This window comes from Mustela nigripes, chromosome 10 (assembly GCF_022355385.1).
Source record: "Mustela nigripes isolate SB6536 chromosome 10, MUSNIG.SB6536, whole genome shotgun sequence".
Classification (NCBI taxonomy): domain Eukaryota; kingdom Metazoa; phylum Chordata; class Mammalia; order Carnivora; family Mustelidae; genus Mustela; species Mustela nigripes.
Window position 1 is genome coordinate 52,416,478 of NC_081566.1, and position 20,901 is coordinate 52,437,378.

Sequence of the window (20,901 nt, forward strand, 5' to 3'; positions counted from 1 at the left end):
CAGAAATAAGAGCAATTTGATGAATTATAAAAATAAATGTGAATGAGCTAAACTCCCAATTCAACTTCTAGTTGAATATAAAACTAAATCAAACTAGTTGTTATTTATAGAGATATAACTAAAATAATGTGACTTTGAACATTAAACTATAAATAATGAATGTAAAGTAATAAGAAAAAGGAAAAGACAAAGAGAAAGCAAGTTTTCAGAAGAGAAATTAACAAAATTGTATTGATAGTTGAGACTTTTTCCTTAGTTCTCTACAGATTGAGTATATAAAAATAAATATAATTGGTCAGTGTTCTCTAACTTTATTTTCTCTGTACACCGTTCACACGACATATCCTATAGCAACATTCAATAACATATTGCACTGGTTTTCAATCTAGGGAGTTACCAGAGACTAGTACTGTAAAGTGTTCATGAGAAAGGTAAATATGGAAGTTGTTGGTGTCCTTAGCAAGGCAAGTGTGCAGAAGCCCCCTAAAGTGAAGAAATGGGGACAACATCCATGCGTACTTCTTGCTAGAAGCAAGTTCGGGAAGAAGAGAGGGAGTCATAGTTGGCAAGGAATTTAGATAAAAGGAAGGTTTTTTTAATAATTGGCTTAAGTCTGTTTGTTTATGTTTAACAATGGGAGTTGGTAGAGTTTAAATGGTCCTGGGAAGAATTCATAACGGTTCTCCAACTTTTAGCATGCTTCAGTGTCAGATGAGGAGGGCTTATTAAAACAAGAGGGCTGAGCTCTGGGTGGGCTGGAGAATTGACATTAATAATGAGGTCTCAGGTGATGCTGCTGATGCTGGTCCTGGGGCCATAGCTTGTGAACCACGTGGAGAGAGGTTAAGATAGGATTGGGAGGGAGAAAAGTTACCAGTCACATCGCTGAAAAGGCAGGAAGAGTTGGGGTCCAGAGGACTTTGGATGATTTTATTTTTGATAGGATAAGGAAAGCTTTGTAAAAAGAGGAAGGAAAAGAAAAAAAGAAAAAAAAAACAGATAATGATGGCAAATGCTTATAATGTGCCAAAAGAATTTTAAATGTTTCAGCAAACATGAATGTACTTAACCCCTAATAACAACCCTATAGCTCAGAGAAATGTAATTAATGTATATGTTTGTCAGAAAGAGTGACAGAAATCCTATAAGACAGATTCTGTTTCTTCTTGGTGTCTAACACAATCTAATACATAAGACCATCCGTTGAGTTGGAGGAGGAAGGGAGCTTAGCAACTAGACAGTTTGGGAAAATCTGAAATATTGAATGAAGAGGCTAGGAGAAGGAGCTTATTATAGAAATACGGTAGGGCTGGCATCATTCTTGGTGCCCATTTGAAAATGAGGACTGAGAATCTGTAGTGACAAACTGCACATTTTTTCCCCAGCCCACTTAGCTTTAATGTGCAGCCTGGGCAAAGGCAAACTATGGGCTTCATCAGGTTGGGTTTCATCAGGTGAGTAAAATAGGGAGGGAGGGACTGGAAGATGTGAAATTCTGTGTAATTGATTATCAATTTGGGTGGTAGTTTCCAAGGGATCTCAAGAAGGAGGTCAAGGCTAGATGGGGTTGACCAATAGATACTGAAGGATAATAAAGCCTATTCTCAAATCCATATAGTTTTTCAAGCTATAAAATTCTTTGACAGAGGATAATTTTTCTCTATGCAATTTGTTGATGTATTTTACTTATTTTTGGTAAAGGCTTACACCTGACTTTCCATCTGAATGTACTTTCACATTTCATGAAGCTGAAAACTGCTGCCTTACTACACGTGCATGCATCTGAGTACAAGACATGTGTGTGATATCAGTACCAGCGTGTTGCCCTGCAATCATTCTGCATGGCCAGCATGGCGCCCGTGAGAAATTGATTCACTGGTTTGCCAATCAAACTGCTGGTGTCTCATACTCCTCTACCTTGACATAATTAGGTTTAATCAACAATTTTCCAATAAATGATGGTGCTGTGAACTTGGGCTGGTCCCATAGAGGACATTTTTGCATGGTGAAATAGGTAGGTTGGTCTTATAGGTATGCCCAGAACACCTGCAGGAGATGTATGGAGTGTTTAAGAGCTAGGGCCACCTGTCACCTTATTTTCTGGGGAGGAGGATATCAGCCTTGTGATGAACCTGTCCATAAGAGCCCACTGACATTATAGAATTATCCTTTTTTATCCTAGGTAGATATAAGCTTCCATCTCAGTAGGTGGTTCTTGCTGTTTTTAATCAAGCAAAATAGAGGAGTAGCTCACTGAGGGGAGGGGAGCCCTTGAAGAATGTTTTTATTTAAAGTCAAAAAGAGGGCACCTGGGTGGCTCAATTGGTTAAGAGACTGTCTTCAGCTTAGGTCATGACCCCGACATCCCGGGATCGAGCCCTGCATCAGGCTCCCTGCTCAGTGGGGAGTCTGCCTCTCCCTCTATCCCTCCCATGTCTCGCACTCTCTCTCTCTCTCAAATAAATAAATAAAATCTTAAAAAAAATCAAGTCAAAAAGAATATTCATGAAAGATACTCCCTGAGGAATCCCCTTTACCTGTGAGGGTGCTGGTACTGACAAGCTCGGAAGTGGCAGAGGGCACGCGCGGCCATCGGGGGTCATCCTCGCTGTAGGCCCGCAGAACGTACTTGTCAATTACTCCTCTCACGACAACAGGTTCGTCCCAGCTCACCGCCACGCTGTACCCGGTTATGCTGCGGACCCTTGAGGGAGTCGGCACACTTTGTGGAGCTGTGAAAGAATAAAAGAGAAAACAGGGAAAATGGCTGTCCTCAGAAGACTATTGCCCCATCCTTCACTTTTAATGGCCGCAGTAAATCAGACTCAACCATTAGCATAAATACAATTTATTAGCGTTGTAACTTTTCAGCATTGATTTAATAGGACTGCACATCTTGAGCCATTCAGTTTAAGTGATATTTCAAAACCATCAAAACTCCATCGACATAACGTTCTTTAGAGTCTAGTCCAGGTTTTCCAAAAACATTGAACATACCAGACATGTTTTAAACATCACTCATAAAGAAGGAGTGGATGGTAGGCAGATAACAAGTTCAAACACTATAATGATGGACCCCTCTGAAGCAAGATAATTAGACTGTTATTATACATAGGGGTTTGACACTTTTATATCTTCGGCATATTAGCCAAAAAATATCACAAATGTGATTGTCTTGTACCTGAACGTCTGATCTAATTTTCCAAATTCAATTGTTTTTCAAATTAATTATGAAAAAGCCAAGTTCTACCAGATATGGTATTCAGGATACATTCCTAATTGCATCTGGGATGGGGGGGCAGAGGAACTGGCACCCTAGAGATGATACAAAATCATTTTCAGAGATATTTTCTTCAGAGTATCTCAGAAACAATAACACAAAATGAGGAAGTTGGAAGGAGCCACAAAACCTCACTCACGAGCAGAGTCCCCGAATCTTAAAAATCCATAACCTTTAACTATTTATTAGAGATTTCTACAGTTCTGATCAGTAACAACTTCATCACAGCCGACTGCTCTGGGAACAGTGAGAAAAACCCGAGAAACTCTGTGGCAGGATGATGGATGAGAGGCCGGCCCGAGCTGCCTGCAGACTCCTGAGCCCGTCGATGGAGGACCACTCTGGTTTTCCCACATCAAATATCCTCCTTCTCTGACTTTACTGTTCAGACCAATACAATAGGACAGCTTCAAGGGAAACAAAGTGAACACAGAGGGTGGGAGAAGGCAGAGAAACACTGTCTGTGCTGTTAAAACACCACCGACACCTACGGAAAACCCACAGGCTACACAATCAAGATGCGAGCAAAGGGACAACGGGAGTGAGGTTGATTTTATTAGTTCTGAAATGCGGTACAGGGCAAAGTACGGTGCCGTCTAACAGATGGCCTTCTCATAAGGGACAGAGCAAAACTGACTCAAAAATAATTAAATAGTGCAATTATTCTCCAACCCTTGGGAGCATGTAGCTGCTCAGTGTTGTGGTCAGATTGTAAATATGAATTTATGGCATAAGACTTTGTGGTCAGATCATTGCTATAAATTCAGAGCTCTATTTGCATACTTTCGCGGTGATACTCAAAATGGGGACCATTAAGCTATGTGGGCAACGCACTTTCTAGACACCCATTTACCTTGCTGACTGAGACTGAAAACAGGCTTTAGAGCATATTTGTTAATGAACTAGCGGAGGCGAAAAAGGGGCAGAGGATATGCCAGTAACAAATGAATATTTTATGCCACAGCTTTCTCCAAGCTCTGAGGTTGAAAAGGATTTTAAAAGACCTTTCGGCTCATTGTCTTGCCTATAAATAGATGACAATTTAAATCATCCTGGAAAAGTGTCAGGTTGTCCTCTTCTGGAAAATCTGTAGGCAAAGTGCTTTGAAAATTATTCTTAGTAGCCATTCCAGTTTTTAATTATCTTAGATCAAGAAGATTTCTCAAAAAGTTGTCTGTGTTAGTAGCCCCTGGTTAATAAGTATGAGAGAATATCTTGGTGAAAAACACACATTTAGACAAACTATGACTTATTAAGGATAGACTTCCTTTGAGAGACATACTTGGCAGTCTTTTGAAATGTATTTGACTACCTGACTGATATCAGTAAAAGGCTACTGATTCACAAAACTTTGCATGATGAATACCTTCTTGTGATAGCACCACGTGAAAAGATGTGGTTGCGGTGAGAAGTTCAGAGCACTTATAAAGCTGTTGTCTGAGATCCAGTCTAATATATTCGATTTCCTGCTGTTTTCCCCCTCCAACTCAAGAAGGTTAGACCAGTCAGCAGTTTCTATCCTGGGAGAGTCATCTGAAGATACTAATAGTCACCACCATGAAAAACATTGCCACGATGTGATAAAAGACACATCTGCTTCTGATCCCGGTACAGGTTCCAAATGTACCCTCCACGAGAGAGAGGCAAGAGGGTGCTGTCCCCGCCCAGGGTAATCAAGCCTGACGTTAGCTTCTTGGGTTCTACACCATCTAGAAGGGTTTCCTATCCTTAGATATATTACTATAGATTCACGCCTACCAAATCCTTGAGACAACTTGAAACTCCTTCCTTCCGCATTTTTAATTTTTTTTTTTTTTAATTTATTTGACAGACAGAGATCACAAGTAGACAGAGAGAGAGGAAGGAAAGCAGGTTCCCTGCTGAGCAGAGAGCCCGGTGCGGGACTCGATCCCAGGACCCTGGGATCATGACCTGAGTCGAAAACAGAGGCTTTAACCCACTGAGCCACCCAGGCGCCCCTTCCTTCCACATTTGAAGAGGAAAGAATCAAGCCCGAGCAAACACTTACTAAATAATTGAGAGATCAAAATACTGACCTCCTCAGCATTTTACCCACTGACCTTCACCAATGAACGCATGCTCTGTCCTACGATGACAAACCCACTGCTCGCTTCAGGGTAATACAGTCTTTCCTTCTTCTTACGTGTGCGGACATGTGTGCGCAGACATGTGCACGTACATGTGCGCGTATCCGTTTCAAGACCATTTACCTGCTCCTGTTGAACGGCCCCGACTCCAGTCACTGTAGACAGAGCCTCCTTCGTGTGAGGCTACCACTCGGTACAGGTACTCTTGAATGAAAAAAAGAGGCAGAAAGATGAAAATATTACTCCTATGGACTAGCAGTGGGCTGTCAGGGAGGGAAGGGGCGACAAGTGGGAGACGCGTAACATTTAATTGAGAGCACGTCCGCGGTACCTGTGAATGGCTGCAGACCACTCTCGTCAACACTGCGCTCTTCTCCCCGGTAAACCAGGATGGAGTCATTTCCCCTGCAGTTAACGGCACTGTCACTTGACAGGCAGCCATCCAGATTGACTCTGACAGCGCTGCTGGACACAGATGCCAAGTTAACGACAGCACCCCGTGCAAATTTAACATCCTTCATGCAACCACCGAAACCTAGCAAATAGTAAGGGATTAATATCACATAAAAGGCTTGAGTCATTAATTACCAATCATCTCTGTCCTCAGCTGTATGACGCTTTCACGAGGTGTGGGGGTTGCGGTAGAGACAATTTTTAAACTTCTGAGTTTCATTTGGGAAATCCTTTAGGCCTCCTGCTTTTTACCAGGCTAAGTGGTCACAAGGACGTATTAGATTTGTGTTATCTTGAAAAAATATATAAGGTGATCATTATAATTCAACTGGATTAGATGTGATTAAAAGTATTTATTATGCTCCTTTAGGCCCACTTTTTCTCCTTCTGTTTATTCTTATGAAATAAAATGAAGGCAATTAGACCCTATGGTAGAGGGGTAGCCACATGTCCCTTGATTCTGGAAAATTCAGTCCCCCTATATAAGTCATTGTTTTAATGCTAAAAATAAGATTTGAAGGAGCACAATTATACAACAAGGTCACTGGGGGGAAAATACCCTTTGAAGATTATTATGCAAGAGAGCAGGAGGGAGAAAGTAGTTTCAAAATATACTGGAATCCTGAGGTATTGACATGAACTCTACAGAATTGTTTCAGAGTTATAGAACGAAGTCCCAGTTAGATCAGCATACAGAGGAGCTATCACTACACGCCACCATTTTCACTGAGTTCCACAATTTTGACTCTCCACAATGGTCACCAGTTTTGTGTTCACCGTAGCATGACAGGGAGCAAATTCAGCTCTGGCAATGGCAACACCCGGAGGTTTCTCAGAATGTGTATTCTGCCCAGTTCACTTTAGAACGGCCACAGTGCAATGGAGTTCTGGGAAGTTGACCAGGGAACGTGGCAGAAATGGCTGAGGAGAATGGACTGCTCTTTTGTTAGAGGACCAGAGGGCATCCAGTCACCAGCACGTAGCAGCGACTCTGAATTACATGCTATTTTGTGTAAACAGAGATCAGCTCAATGAGGGTTGGCAAGCACTCTGACCAGAACACTGCACAAAATTGTCAAAGAAGAGACAGAGTTTGCGATAGCACACACACACACACGCTCTCTCGGAACAAAATACTGTCAAGTTTGAAGGGTCCCAAACACATGCTTCACTCCTTTCAAGATTAAAGCACATCAGCAGGAACAGAAAATAAAACATAGTGCAATGCCTAACAGTAAAATAAACTAATAGTAACAAGGATCATATTGTTCTCTTTAGCATTTATATGATGTTTTATTATGTCTCTAACACATTAAGTTGGCCTAGTTCCTTTCAGAATGTCTTTGCTCGTATTCACGTGCCTCCAGGCCCGACTGATCGATCCTGCTCGTCTGTCTTGAACACACAGTAGACGCTCAATAAGTTGGTTGAGTTGAAATAAAGGCAATGAAGCTCAATATAAAAGCATCTGCTTGAAACTTCAGAAATTAAGAATTCTGTTTCTTTACCAGCAGCAATTTTCCGATGGCTTGGAGTTTAGTTATCTAACTTCTCTGTACCCCACTTTCCCTAACAACAAAACGCAAACAGTGGAATGGTAGCTTTGGCAAACACCTGAGCGATATTACAAGAAAAGTCCCATTATTATTTAAAGGGGGACTTCAGCTTTGCAAGGTGGAAAGAGTTCTGGAGCTGGATTGTGTTGATGGTTACCCAGCAAAGTAAATATCTTTAATGCCACTGAACTGTACCCTTCATGGCTAAGATGGTCAATTTTATGTATATTTTGCCACAATTCAAAAAATGAAAAATAAAAAAAAGGAAAGGCCTTAAAAACTAATTCATGGGATGGAATTTTAAATTTGGGAAAGGCCGCAGAGGTAGTCTTCATTCTGGAGATAATGAAAAAGGTCCAGGGGGTCATCAGATAAGGTTTCTAAGTATTAATCCTCCTTACGAAGTGGTACTCTGGCCTCAGGCCTTGGAGGTGAAGAATCCTGAGCTCTAGTAGGTGGTCCTCTCTGTGCGATCTTAAAGCAGACAGTTTTGTCCAACCAAGTCACCATTCTTTCAACTCTGCCCTACCAGGATCATCTCCACCAGAAATACTCTTCGACTATCTTCAAAATTTGAATGCGGTATTAGAATAGGAAGAGGGTAAAGAGCCTGTCTGTGGGGGAAATGGAGATGTGTCCTTTGCTTGCTTTTGAGAATCAAGAATGACCCCCTACCTGTAGGCTTCTGAATAACTAAAAAGTGGCCCAGAATTCTAAATTGACAAATTAGAAAGACAGTAGCCCTCTGGGGGAGGTGGTCCAACATGACAGCACTGGTGGTAGGAAGGCTGGCTTCCAGCCCCTACTCCTGCCTTCTCCACACAGGGTATGGGTCAGAGCAAAATCTGTGATCCCATGAGCCACAACCCGTTTAGCCCAACCTGAAGGTAAGTGATAATCCAGACTGGTCGTTCTAAGGTAATTGCCCATGATCTGAGGTGACACGTCTTTAGCAAATTAGGTTGCCCAGCATTTCCAAACTACAGAGTTAATTTACATTTGATTCAAAGGAAGATTACAACATTAACGGATACGAAAAAAATAGCACTAATATGACCACAAAGTAGAGCCTCTTAGAAAAGGTGCTAATTAAGAAGCACAGAACATTTTTAAGACCATTTGAGAGTGGACTGAAAAAAAAAATACAGTAAGTGAACATGATTAATTTTAATTGCAATTTACTACAGACAGGCAGCACCCCATATGGTGAATAATCTCCTGCTCATTGTATAAAACATGGTTACCTATAGAGATTAGTATCTTTCAAAGCATCTGAGTCAGAATCGGAGGGAATAGGGTCATAAAATCTGCATTTTTAATGATCTTTCCAGGAGATTCCAATGTATCTTGAATAGCAATAAGAATGACAGCTCATTTTATTGAGTTCTTACTATGTTCCTGCTACTGTATGTCAATATTTTATCAGTGGCTTGAGAACCACTGATATGTATGATCCTGCAAGGATAAAAATTTAGTATTACCCATAAATAAAATAGCTTTCGGTACCATAGATGTAGTCACTGTGTAGATTAAATTATCCCTATTGGGTTTATGTTGATGTGTTAAACTTCTATCATGATCATCTTACAATTTCAGTTAAAATTTGGCTAAAGACAAGTCTCTATGCCCATCATCATAATGGGTTTTTGTGTACTTTCCAAAGTATAATTGCACATATGCAGGGGATTTTTTCCTAGATGTAAGTAGGCTCAAGTAATCTTGCTCATATAAAGGGTTTTCAAGCTCTTTCTAACCTCAGAAACCTGAAAACCAGGAGAAGCCCTTATATGAATGTAATATTTTTAGCTGCTGTTACATCTTAAGTGCCTTGAAAATGTCATTACTGTCTTACACCCCAGACATTCATTAACTCCTTACTAGTACCCTTCTAAAAGTCTCCTTAGAGCTTGCTATATATTTTCTATTCAAAGGCATTTAAATCTTTATGTACTTACCAAATAGGCAAAGACTCCTTCATGGAAATTTTAACCATTCGCGGTACATAGAGTTGGAAATATGTAGAGAACATTTTCTATGTGGGAGCACGCTTAGTCACAAGCTAGACGTTTCTGTGCTTTCCCCAATTTGTAGAAAAGGAACACTGGCCAATGCCCATAAAAGAAAACACTTGATTATAATTAAAAGAGGGGATTTTGATACCAGGCTTCCTGAGACAGAAAGGCTTGCTCTCTGCTTACTGGCCATGTGACCTTGGGGAGGTTACTTTGCTCTTCAGTTTCCTCATCTGTAAAATGGGGATTTAAATAATAATACAGAACATAGGGGCTTGTTATGAAGGGCTTACCCACTTAATCTCATGCAAAGCTTTCGGAACCATGAATTCTGCACACAGCAGACCATCAGCTAGTTAGCCTTTTTGAATTAATAATTTCTCTGATTATGTTCAAATTCATTATATGAGTTAAACGCTTCCTTTAGTTCTAAGTCATGCAGGCATGTGCTTTTTCTTTCATTTGTGGTTATTAATAATCAATGAAATATAGATTTTTCACCAGTATATTTAAAATTCAACTAAACCCACCCTTTCGTGTGCTTTGCTATAAGGGAGCTCCATGGAAATGCAGAGACACTTAGCAGTTATGTTAGAAAAAATTCCCAATGCATTTAATGCTATTTTTCTTAGCTGTGCACACTAACCTAAATTGTGTTTTTCATGTGTGAATACAGATAATGATCAGTATCTGAAAGAACCAGAAAACGTATGAGGAAATATATACATAAATTTCAATTATATTTACTGGAGACAAATTAGAATAAGTATATTGATTATAAGTAGGTGTGAGGGCTCAGTCTTAAGGGCAACATAGAAAACTATTTGAAGAAACCTTCTGATTTTTCTTTTTCTTTTTTTTTTTTTAGAGCTTCAAGAAAAGGGAGGGGGGCGATAGGTATTGCTTCCAAACTGATTCTGTTGCTGTATTTTAAAACACAAAAACAACTAAAACCTGGTAGGACCAGAGCTGTATTTATTTGGGAATTCCTCCAGATGGACTTTACCTTGTTCCAAACTCAGGTGTTTATAGGAGTCCTGCAGCTCCTGTGGGGTTCCTCCCACATAGATGGGGGAATTCACCATCAGTGGCTGGGCTCTGGACTGTGACACACGTTCCCTCAGTTGATTCATGCTTGCTGATATGATGGAACCTTTCTTTTTAATAATCGCTTTATTCCACTTTCCATCACAATAGGACAGCCCGAGCCATAGATCCACTCGTGTGAAGGAAAGACTGGTATTTAACCGGAAGCTCAATATTCCACTCTTCAATTCCATCTGGATTTCACATTAAAAAAGAAAATAGGTATATAAAAAGACTGCAGAATGGCAGTTTGGGAGAGAGCAGAAGGTCAATTTCTTGAAGAAAAGCAACAAATTTCCCTGAAAGCACTCTATAAAAATGTTCCACTTTATTCTAAGCAGGACTGGAGTAACGTATAATGGAGTACTTTGCAAGCTTATAATTGACATGAAGAATGTTGTATTGAGTCACACAAATTCATACCCAGTAATGATTATACAGTGTGATACAATATAATGTAGGCAAAAACTTTTATTTATATATTTTTGTGCGTGCTAAACAGGTAAAAATATAAATGCTGGCATAAGTGACTGAATGACTGAAGAGAATAGTTTGAACTATGACTCTATTTTTTTTAAAGATTTTATTTATTTATTTGACAGACAAAGATCAAAAGTAGGCAGAGAGGCAGGCGGAGAGAGAGAGAGGAAGGAAGCAGGCTCCCCGCCGAGCAGAGAGCCCGATGCGGGGCTCTATCCCAAGACCCTGGGATCATGACCTGAGCTGAAGGCAGAGACTTTAACTCACTGAGCCACCCAAGCGCCCCTATGACTCTATTTTTACTTGAGTTTTTAGAAAATGAGAAAATACTACTTCATATATCAATTTAATTTGGGGTAAAATATGACAAGACAATAAGAAAATGAAATGTCAAGCCTGATTAAGTTTATTTTAACTGGTCGGTGAACTCAATTTCAAATTTGTAAGATGGATTTTGATTCAATATTTCAGTTTTATTATTCTAAATCTCTAACTAACATAATTGCTTCTATGTGTATTCTTTTAGATTAACGTGTCATTTTCTAATATGAATAGATTTTACCCAGATTTTCATGGTAAAGGAAATGCCTCCATATGTTTCCCTTCAAAATGTTACATGACAATTATCTTATCTACTATGTTTTTATTTTGTTAGAACTCAAGCTGGCAAAAATAGGATACTTAAAAATTTGAGATCAATCATGTCAAATGAAATTAAGTAATTGTAGATAAAAATTATTACTTTTTTCTACATAAATATCATTTTTTGTGAAGTACACTGGATAAGCAGTCATATATCTATTCATTCAATAAATACTGAGTGAGCCCCCCACCATGTTCCATGAATCTCCTGCTATAAGATAAACACTGCTCCCAAGAATCACACTATTCAACAACAGAGGCAAACAACTGGGATAATACTATAACCAAGAGAGAAGAACCAGGTACAAGAATACCATAACTGGGGCGCCTGGTTGGCTTAGTGGGTTAAAGCCTCTGCCTTCAGCTCAGGTCATGATCTCAGGGTCCTGGGATCGAGCCCGGCATCGGGCTCTCTGCTCAGCGGGGAGCCAGCTTTCCTTCCTCTCTCTCTGCCTGCTTCTCTGCCTACTTGTGATCTGTCTGTCAAATAAATAAATAAAATCTTAAAAAAAAAAAAAAGAATATCATAACCAAGAGAAGAAGCAAAGAAAGGATATATATTATGTTCACTGGGGGCTGGGAAGGTTGAAATTAAGACTTTTGAAAGTATGTAAGGTTTATGGAGAATTCTTCAGTACAGGAAGATGAACACACGCAGCGTCATCGGGACATGCACAAGCTAATTAGTTTTAGGAAAAAAAAAAAACTAAATTAGGTAAGATGGGATACATATGGTGGGGGGGAGTTAGAAAGAGTCCCCCAGGTATGTAGAAGCAAGGCTTTGGAGGGTTTTGAGTGCTATGGAAAATGTACGTCTTTCTCTTGTCTGTCTGACCTCAAAGGCTATATTCTTTCCACTATTATCTTATGCTGAAAGTTTACCCTACCAGTCCTAGGAAATTCATCCTGAAACAAAAGCTGCCCTGGAACTGGAGAAACCTATTAGGGACTCACTACATTTGTGAAAAAAATTATGAGAACCACTAAAATACAGGTAACAATGTAACGACAGTTAAAATTCAGTCAAAGAGATATTTTTGAAAGCAACTCAGCTTGTAAAGCCTCAGCAGGACCTGGCAAATAGCTGAATGTGTTAGATGAATAAAAAGGAAATCAAGGACACCCATGTTCTTCTTGCTTGGGTGTGTTTTACCACTGTCACAACAGGGAAAGCACTAGGAAAGAAAGACTTGATATTATCATCGTTAGAGAGGAATGAGGTCGATTTTAAATATACGGAGTTTGAGATGTCTATAAAACATCTAGAAGAAACTTTTTTGAGGCATTTGAACATAAATATAGTCGAGTAAAATAAAAAATGTACACGAGAAGATAAATGAGATTATCTAGTTAGTGTAAAAGCAGTGAAAAGAGAAGGAGAGAGAGTCTACAGTCCTCAGCCAGACCGATGTTTTAAGAGAAGGTAGAGTAGACGTAATTCTTCAAGTTGACAATGATCTTCTTGTAGAAACCATAAGGATTTAAAGAAAATCAAGAGCAACTAGTACCTTGGAAAGTCAGTAGGAAAGAATATTTTAAGAAAAAAAGCAAACGATAGAGGAAGATCAAGAAAGATAAGGGCAGAAAATTATCTATTAGCTAGAAAATGCAGGGGTCACTGGCAACATTAGAAAGTTCTGCAGTGGAATGTGCTGTGAGGCTCAACCATTTTATATATTGAGGGAGAAGAGCCAATAGAGAAGGAACATTGGAAGTAACAAAAAGGGGAAATTTTGCAGCACAAGCTCTTGCAGGAGAAGGGTAGAATCTAGAGTAAAAATAGAGAATATTAACTTTGGTTGGAAGCATGGTAATTAGGTATTTATTCTCCTGAGTCAGGAGAGAGTGAAACCAGACTTGGCTCATAAAAAAAGCTGTAGGTCGAGAGTTTGGAAGATGAGGAGATTATGTTCCTTTCCATTCTAAGAATAAAACTATCTGAAGACCTTCAGGTTGTGGTGTTTTCCGGAGCTGACATTTTTTTTCTTTCATGTTCCACATCTAATTGATGCATGAATCCTATAAACAAGAAGGACTGTTGAATGAAGCAATCAGAAACCTCAAAACTCCACGTGTCAATAGTCGTCATACTTGTATCGGTTCTTCTATGGTGGTCAGTAAACAGCTGTTGAAACGGAAAAGCTAGGGAGCTAGACTGATTGACCCAGAGTTGTGGAACTGAAGATACAAGTTGAGGGAGTTGACAGAAAAATGGTTGAAAAACTGGAGGGTAGACAGGTGGGGGGATGGGCGAGCCTGGTGATGGGTATTAAGGAGGGCACGAATTGCATGGAGCACTAGGTGTGGTGCATGAATCTTGGAACACTGAAAAAATTAAATTAAATTAACAAATAAAACAAGAAAAGCTGCATTATGGTGTCTGAGGTAGGGAGCGAGTCAGTTGAACAGAAAGTGGTCTGATAGCCAATGATCTCAATGTCTTAATGAATTCGGTAAGAGAATGAGAGCTGAAAAGTTATAAGGCTATATTTGGAGATTTAAGATTTTATATTATGTCAAAAAATAATGAAGGAAATAACATTTTTTGAATATTGGAAAACTAAATGGAATTTTCTTTTTAAAAAAATTTTATTCATTTATTTGACAGAGAGAGATCACAAGTCGGCAGAGAGGCAGGCAGAGAAAGAGGGGGAAGCAGTCCCCGCTGAGCAGAGAACCCGATGCAGGGCTCCAGCCTAGGACCCTGAGGTCATGACCTGAGCCGAAGGCAGAAGCTTAACCCACTGAGCCACCTAGGCATCCCTAATGGAATTTTCTTAATTCCTTGTAACTACTCTGTTTTGCTAAAATTCAATTTTCACAGGGATAATTGTCATTTTAAAACATCACGATCCTAAAGCACAAAATGTTTCACAGGACTCTGAAACTAAAGATGACTTAGGGAAGAAAATGAAAACAAAAGTGAATTTCAAAAGAAATCCCAATTTAGCATATTATACACACATGGCTTATTTATTTTAAAGTTATAGCTGATATTTTAAAGTAAATTTAACTAAATAAATTAACATACAGCAAGAAAATCAGGCCCATCTTTGTTGTACATGAAAAGAAGCAATCCATTCAATTGGTCAGTTCTGAACTTAAAGGAAATCTCAAAATCCATTCCACCATGAAACACATACGGATGAAGTTCCAGGAATCCTTTAAAGAAAAGAATATGAACACATCAGCACGTGCAAAGCACTACCGCCCGCATCGTAAAGGTGGTACAAAGACTAGGACGCACACTGTCATCGAGCAGATCTTTGCAGAAGAAGATGCAAATCGATGGCAAGAAATCCCCCTTGTAATTGCACAGAAGTGGCAGAGTGAACTTGATATACATTTTAAGAGGAAGCAATATAATCTCTAAATCATGGATATGATTAAGACTGTCACTGTTTTCTATCAGTATTCACAATAAGAAATTGCATTAACTAAGAGAAATTCAGAGTAATGACAGTGTTGAGAAGAGAGCAAAGGGAAAGTGCATAGACTAGGATATTCTTTAGCTTTCTGTTCGGAAGGTGGTTTAAACAACTTAATAAAGAGCCAGTTTAGCTATAAATGTAGGAGGCAGCGATGGGCTTGCATTAGGTGAAGTAGTACTTCCTGCCAAGTCACCATACTCCCTTCTGCCCCCTCAACCAGGGTGCCCGCCAGGCAGAGACTGTGGCTGGGGAGGTCTGCCAGGGACATGGCCCCTCGCCTTTACAGCAAGCCTAGGAGCAATGGCGGTAGTGGTGGTGACATCTCCAGCTCTCCCTTCATGGTCTACTCACCCCATTACATAGCTGAATTTTACTCTTTAGAATACTGTCCATCTATATAATGGGATAAATAAATAAAATCCTTTTGAAACATCTCTCTGGTAAATAAAATCTTTTGAAACATCTTTCTAAGTAAAACTGCAATCTAAGTAAAACAATTGACTTACCAAAAGATATTTTTGACACTACCATATGTCAACCAAGAATTGCCGTGGGCTAACAGAGATCTGACACATGAATATATGAGTCTTACAACTCATTTTACATATTCAGACTTTGAGAATATATTTATGTATATCATGGCATAACTAGGTATTTCTGTGATACTAAGTTCATATGAGGTTGAAGTAATTGGATAGGGGAGATTAAACTGGGCAAAGAATATAACATACAACTACTGTAGTTAAGCAACTACTGGTATCTGTAGAACCTTACCTGTTCCTAGAAACTGGGCTCCGTCCTGTAATGCAGTGGGGCATCCCTCCCAGGTATCATACACGTTGACCTTTTCTTCAGCATTTTGCCAAACCAGAGGCTCCCAAACAGCAAAGGGGTTATACTTCTTCATAAAATACACATCCTTGACACAGCCCACAAAACCCTTTTGGATTATGTCTATAAGAGTTGGTAGATATCAAGAGCTGGTTGATGTACTTTGAACATTTTTTTTTTCAAGCAATTAACTTTACATGCTATTAAAATAAAAGAAATAAGAAATCGCTCTACCTATTTACTGCAAACCTCCTAATGATTCACGTAAAGACCATGCCATCACCTATGCTAAGTGGTAACAATTAGAACGTTTAGCCCCAGTTCCAACCCATCATATCTGCAGAAACAGATGTTTATGCAAAAACTTTGGTTTTATAGTAGTAGCCAGAATATTGCCTTCTGAACTAACGAGATTTCATCTGCCACTAGTCTTAAAAATAAAAGTGTTATAACAAGTTTTAAAAGATTTGAAGGAAGTGTTTCTATTAAATCTATAGTTTGTAGTTTGGTTTCTTCATCATGATGAACCAGTCTGTTATACAAGTAAAGTCCATGATTTGTTTTCATATTTAGGAATTGATGTAATGTTGACCTGAATCTTAGGACACGCTGGGTCAGGCGGATGTGGGATTTATGAACACAGCACACAGGTGATAACAGTGGGTTGGAAAAGAAAGAAAGTGAGCAAATGAGAGAATTAGAGAAAGAGAAACATTTCACACAGCATTGTTCCTGTTGATCAATGCAAAGCTTAGTTCTCAGCTTTGGAGTGTATGACTTGATTCTAGGGAAGGTATTCACCAGCAGTCAAAGTTCTACAAAGTCATTTTATATGCACAATGTCAGATTATTTATTGATTATGAATATATGTCCTCTCCAAGAAGGGTCCTGCTATCAGGGCATTCTCCCTCCTTCCGGTGCATGGATATACCATGGCCAGGAAGTGTCCTTGATGGGTAAGGAACAAGGACAAAGGCTGGAGAGAGCTCGATCTCTCTCTCTCTCTCTCATTCTCTCTCTCTCTCTCTCTCTCTCTCGTGTGTGTGTGTGTGTGTGTGTGTGTGTGTGTGTGTATGTGAGAGAGAGAGGGAGAGAGAGGGTGTGTTTTCAAGGGACTTCTTTACCAATCTAAACTAGTCCAGTAAAAACCCTCTCTAGAAATATTTCTAAGGAGGAACCTATAATTCTGTCTTGGGTATTTAAATATATCCCTCTCCAAATTTCACTGAAAACATTTTATTCCTTTTGATCTTCATCATGATTCCCTGAAGACCACCACACATGCACAATGTATACTTACCTAGGCTCTAGCTCATTTGTAATATTTATGTAGTTACATTTTACTTCCTGGGAGAGACTTGGAAGACACCCTATGCCCTTCAATGAGAACATGGAAAACAACCCTAAAACCTTAGCAATGCATTTGGAAAGGTGATTTTTTCCTTCTGCCTCAGGTTAATTTCATCCAGGTTAGTTTTTATTGACTTCATTTTGAATCAGTTTTTGTTCTCTCATTCCTAAAAATATAGGAATTATTTTGTCTCTGTCTCAATTATAGTACTTACAGCATTTGCTCAGCATTATATACCCTCTATAATATGCCCTCTATTCTGGCAAAGACCACATTTTTTTCATCTATGGACATCTAGGGACTAGTTTAGCACTGATCACATGCACAATACTCAGTGAATGTTCTTCATCCTATTGAGAGGATAAATCAAGTCCACAGTTTAACATTTCTGTGTTTCTTCATTTTAAAATCTTTGAAAAATTAATACATAATCCTAGAATAAGATACCTTTGACTGAAATTAGTAGCATTCATTTCAGCAAAATAATGCAAATAATACACAGTCCCTTTAGAAAAGAAGACACCTTTTTTGACATACGGATAAAGGAAATACAGCATGAGATAGAATATAATACTAATATTCATACTTTAAAATAATGTACTCATACTTGATCATGTTGTAAATCTTGGTGACAACATTTAAATCCTATATCATCAGCAAACTTACCAGGATCCTTCCTGAGAATGGTATAACCCCGGGGGAGGCCTCCCACAAATACTCCCGTGTTCCCTCCAATAATCGTGCTCCCATTCAGGGCTGTCAAAGAACCTATGGAAAAGGAGATGAGAATTGCAGATGCACCAGGATAGTCTGGGTTCTACTAATTTAATAAATGCTTAAACCCTTTACTGAGCCCTGGACACCACTCTTTCTTGGTTCTTTTCTTTTTTATGTTTCTTCATTGGTTTTTCCTCACATCCTGACATCTTGATGTTGGAAAGACCAGGCTGTCTCCCCCCTCAGATCTCTTTCTCCACATACACGGATGTCCTAAGTCCTCTGGAAGGATGACATAGAGGGCTGAGCACCTATGCAAACGACCAGGTGAAAGACCAGAAGAGGCCTGGGTCCCTGGCTATGTTGTATAACAATGCATGTCTTCCATTAAGACTTCTATCCAACTCCATCTTTTCTTGGGAGTAGGGGCTTTTCTTTTTCTTTTTCTTTCTTTCTTTCTTTCTTTTTTCTTTTTTTTTTTTTTTTTTTTTTTGGTTTCCCCCCTCAGAACCCAAACCACTCTAATTAGCTCTACTTACCTCTGGTCCCTTGGTGTTAAATACCATCCTTAGCTGACATTTCCCATTGTTTATCTTTAGTCTGGAAATCTTCCCTGAACTAAGAGTTGAATCCAGAACCCTACCTGATATTTCCATATGGATGCCTCACAGATACTAAGGTTGAATGCCTTCATACTGAACATCTCTCTCCATATCAGCTTCTCCCATGGTCTTGTCAACCTTAGCTCTGGCAACCACAGTCTTCCAGTTGCCCAGGCCCTAAATTTAGCAGTCCTGGTCTATATTAGGAATTAACAAACGCCTTCTGTAAAGGGCCAGGTAGTATATATTTCAGGCTTTGTAAACAATGCAGCTTCAAACCGATCAGACAATTCATAACAAATGGATACAATTGTGCTCCAGTAAAACTTTATAAAAACAGTGATGAGATGGATATGGTCCATAGGTAGTTTGCCAACCCCTGTTCTACTTGAATCAAATGTTAAATTAAAAGTAATATTTACAGTATACCCAGATTTCTCATTATAACCACAACTTTACTTCCCTGGCTCAAGGAATCATGTTTTCTTGCCTGAATTATTTTATAATTATTACAGAAGTTTATTGACTGCAATCCACATTTCCACCCTGTTCCTCTTAAAATTCATTTTCAAAGATATTCCTTTTTTCTAAGCAAAAGCCCATAAGATCCTATGTAATACAGCCCTAAAAGCCTCTCTGATTTCAGCCTACTACTAGGCTCTCCACCCATTCTGACCCTATCACTAGGCTCTCCACCCACACTGACCTCCTTGTTGGTCCTGGACATGCCTTAAACATGTTCCCACCTCAGGGCCCTGACACCAACTATTCCCTTGGCTTGAAACATTGTCCTCTTGGTTACTCTCCTGGCTTACCCGCTTACTTTCCTTAGGTCTCTGTTCAAATGTCACCTTATCAAAGAGGGCTTTTCTAATAGTCCCTTATGAGATCAAAATATTCCCTCCCCAATACACACACATATAACACAATTTCTCTTTTCTCCTGCTTTATTATTTTCAAAATATACCACTACTTACTCTCGTTCAACATTTATTTATTCTCCCTCCTGCCCCTCTCCCACCTGAAACATAACCTTTGCTCTTTGTATCCAGAGATTCTAGAGCAACAGTGTCATTCGGTAGGTGTGCATTATAATTCTTTATTTCCTGAGCATATTAACAAAAGCTTGAATCATTATGCAGGTACTGTAAATGTTTTATAATTATATAAGGACAGTAGAGAGGGTAGGATGGAAAGAATACTGAACTTCAAATTACAAAGACAGGATCAGCATCCCAAGAACACGATCAACTGTGCAAATTGGGAAAGGTTATTTGCTTTTCCTAAGACTCCGTTTCATCATTTCTAAAATGCATATAATCACTGCTTTATTTTATTTGTCTTTTGTGGATCAAAAATAACATGAGAGAACATCAGGAAAAGCCCTTGCAAATTGTAGAAGACAGAATTGCTGCTGATGACTCTGCTGTTTCTCTTGCTTTACTGAAACCGTGCATAATGAGAAAATGGTTGCCAGACTTCATGATTTTAGGAGCAACCCAAAGGCAAATCCAACAGCAATGCAGATGGAATTGAGAGGAGATAAAGATGGAATGAAAGATGTAGAAATATAGTCAACAGAAAAGTATAGCCACATTAGCATATCTATAGAACAATTTATATATGTATCTTGTTCTTACCTGTATACTGCCCATCGAGTGTGATTTGGCCAAAAGCCTGATGCCTAATAGCTATTATCTCATGCCATTTGTCGTCACTGTATTGTTTTCCACCATCATTAGTTGTAGTAACTTCCACTGAAGACCCCTTGAGGGAATGAACGAACGAATGAATGAATAACTATACATGTTTGTAAAGTCATATGCATATAATTCTATATTTGCTAGAAATCAATTATAAATTTTGACATGATCATGATAGAAGCATGAATGCTTTTCAAACCAAACTCAACATTAAAGTTGATGCCTAACATCATTCTAGCATGTGTCTGACATCCTTCCACAAACACCATAGTACTCAAGCCTGAAAAGACCTTCTCTTTGGAATAAAAAAATCTCTTAAAAGCGCGCTTGCATTTTGAGCACTTCTAGTCATCAGAAAGGTAAAGAATTTTCTATTCTAAAATTTTAGCTCTTAAGATTTTGGCAGAAATATGAAATAAGAATTTAAAACTAATAACATACTATTGAATCTAGATTGTTCTAAAGATGGGGAAATGTCGAGGAACTTAGTTTCTCTTATCTTCACTACACTGCTAATCAGTAGAAAGAATGAGAGTCAAATTAAAAATTAGCGTTATTATTGAGCATTATTATTGCAGTTAAACTTTGTACTCCGTGCTCTTTAGTCTAAAATCTAGCATTTATACTTGTCTCTGAGGCCATCACATC

The 20,901-nt window shown here is 39.0% G+C and overlaps 1 protein-coding gene across 1 annotated transcript in view; it reads right to left on the reverse strand.

Annotated features, from left to right (window-relative positions):
- The window catches only part of USH2A (usherin), a 673,955-nt gene that overhangs the window by 396,569 nt on the left and 256,485 nt on the right, over window positions 1-20,901 (reverse strand). Inside the window, exons 22-29 of the mRNA XM_059413329.1 lie at window positions 20,191-20,317; window positions 17,898-17,999; window positions 15,823-16,002; window positions 14,649-14,779; window positions 10,416-10,689; window positions 5,720-5,923; window positions 5,512-5,592; window positions 2,538-2,732 (exon numbers count right to left, since the gene is read on the reverse strand). Coding sequence (XP_059269312.1) covers window positions 2,538-2,732; window positions 5,512-5,592; window positions 5,720-5,923; window positions 10,416-10,689; window positions 14,649-14,779; window positions 15,823-16,002; window positions 17,898-17,999; window positions 20,191-20,317 — 1,294 coding nt within the window. The remainder of the gene's footprint in view (window positions 1-2,537; window positions 2,733-5,511; window positions 5,593-5,719; window positions 5,924-10,415; window positions 10,690-14,648; window positions 14,780-15,822; window positions 16,003-17,897; window positions 18,000-20,190; window positions 20,318-20,901) is intronic.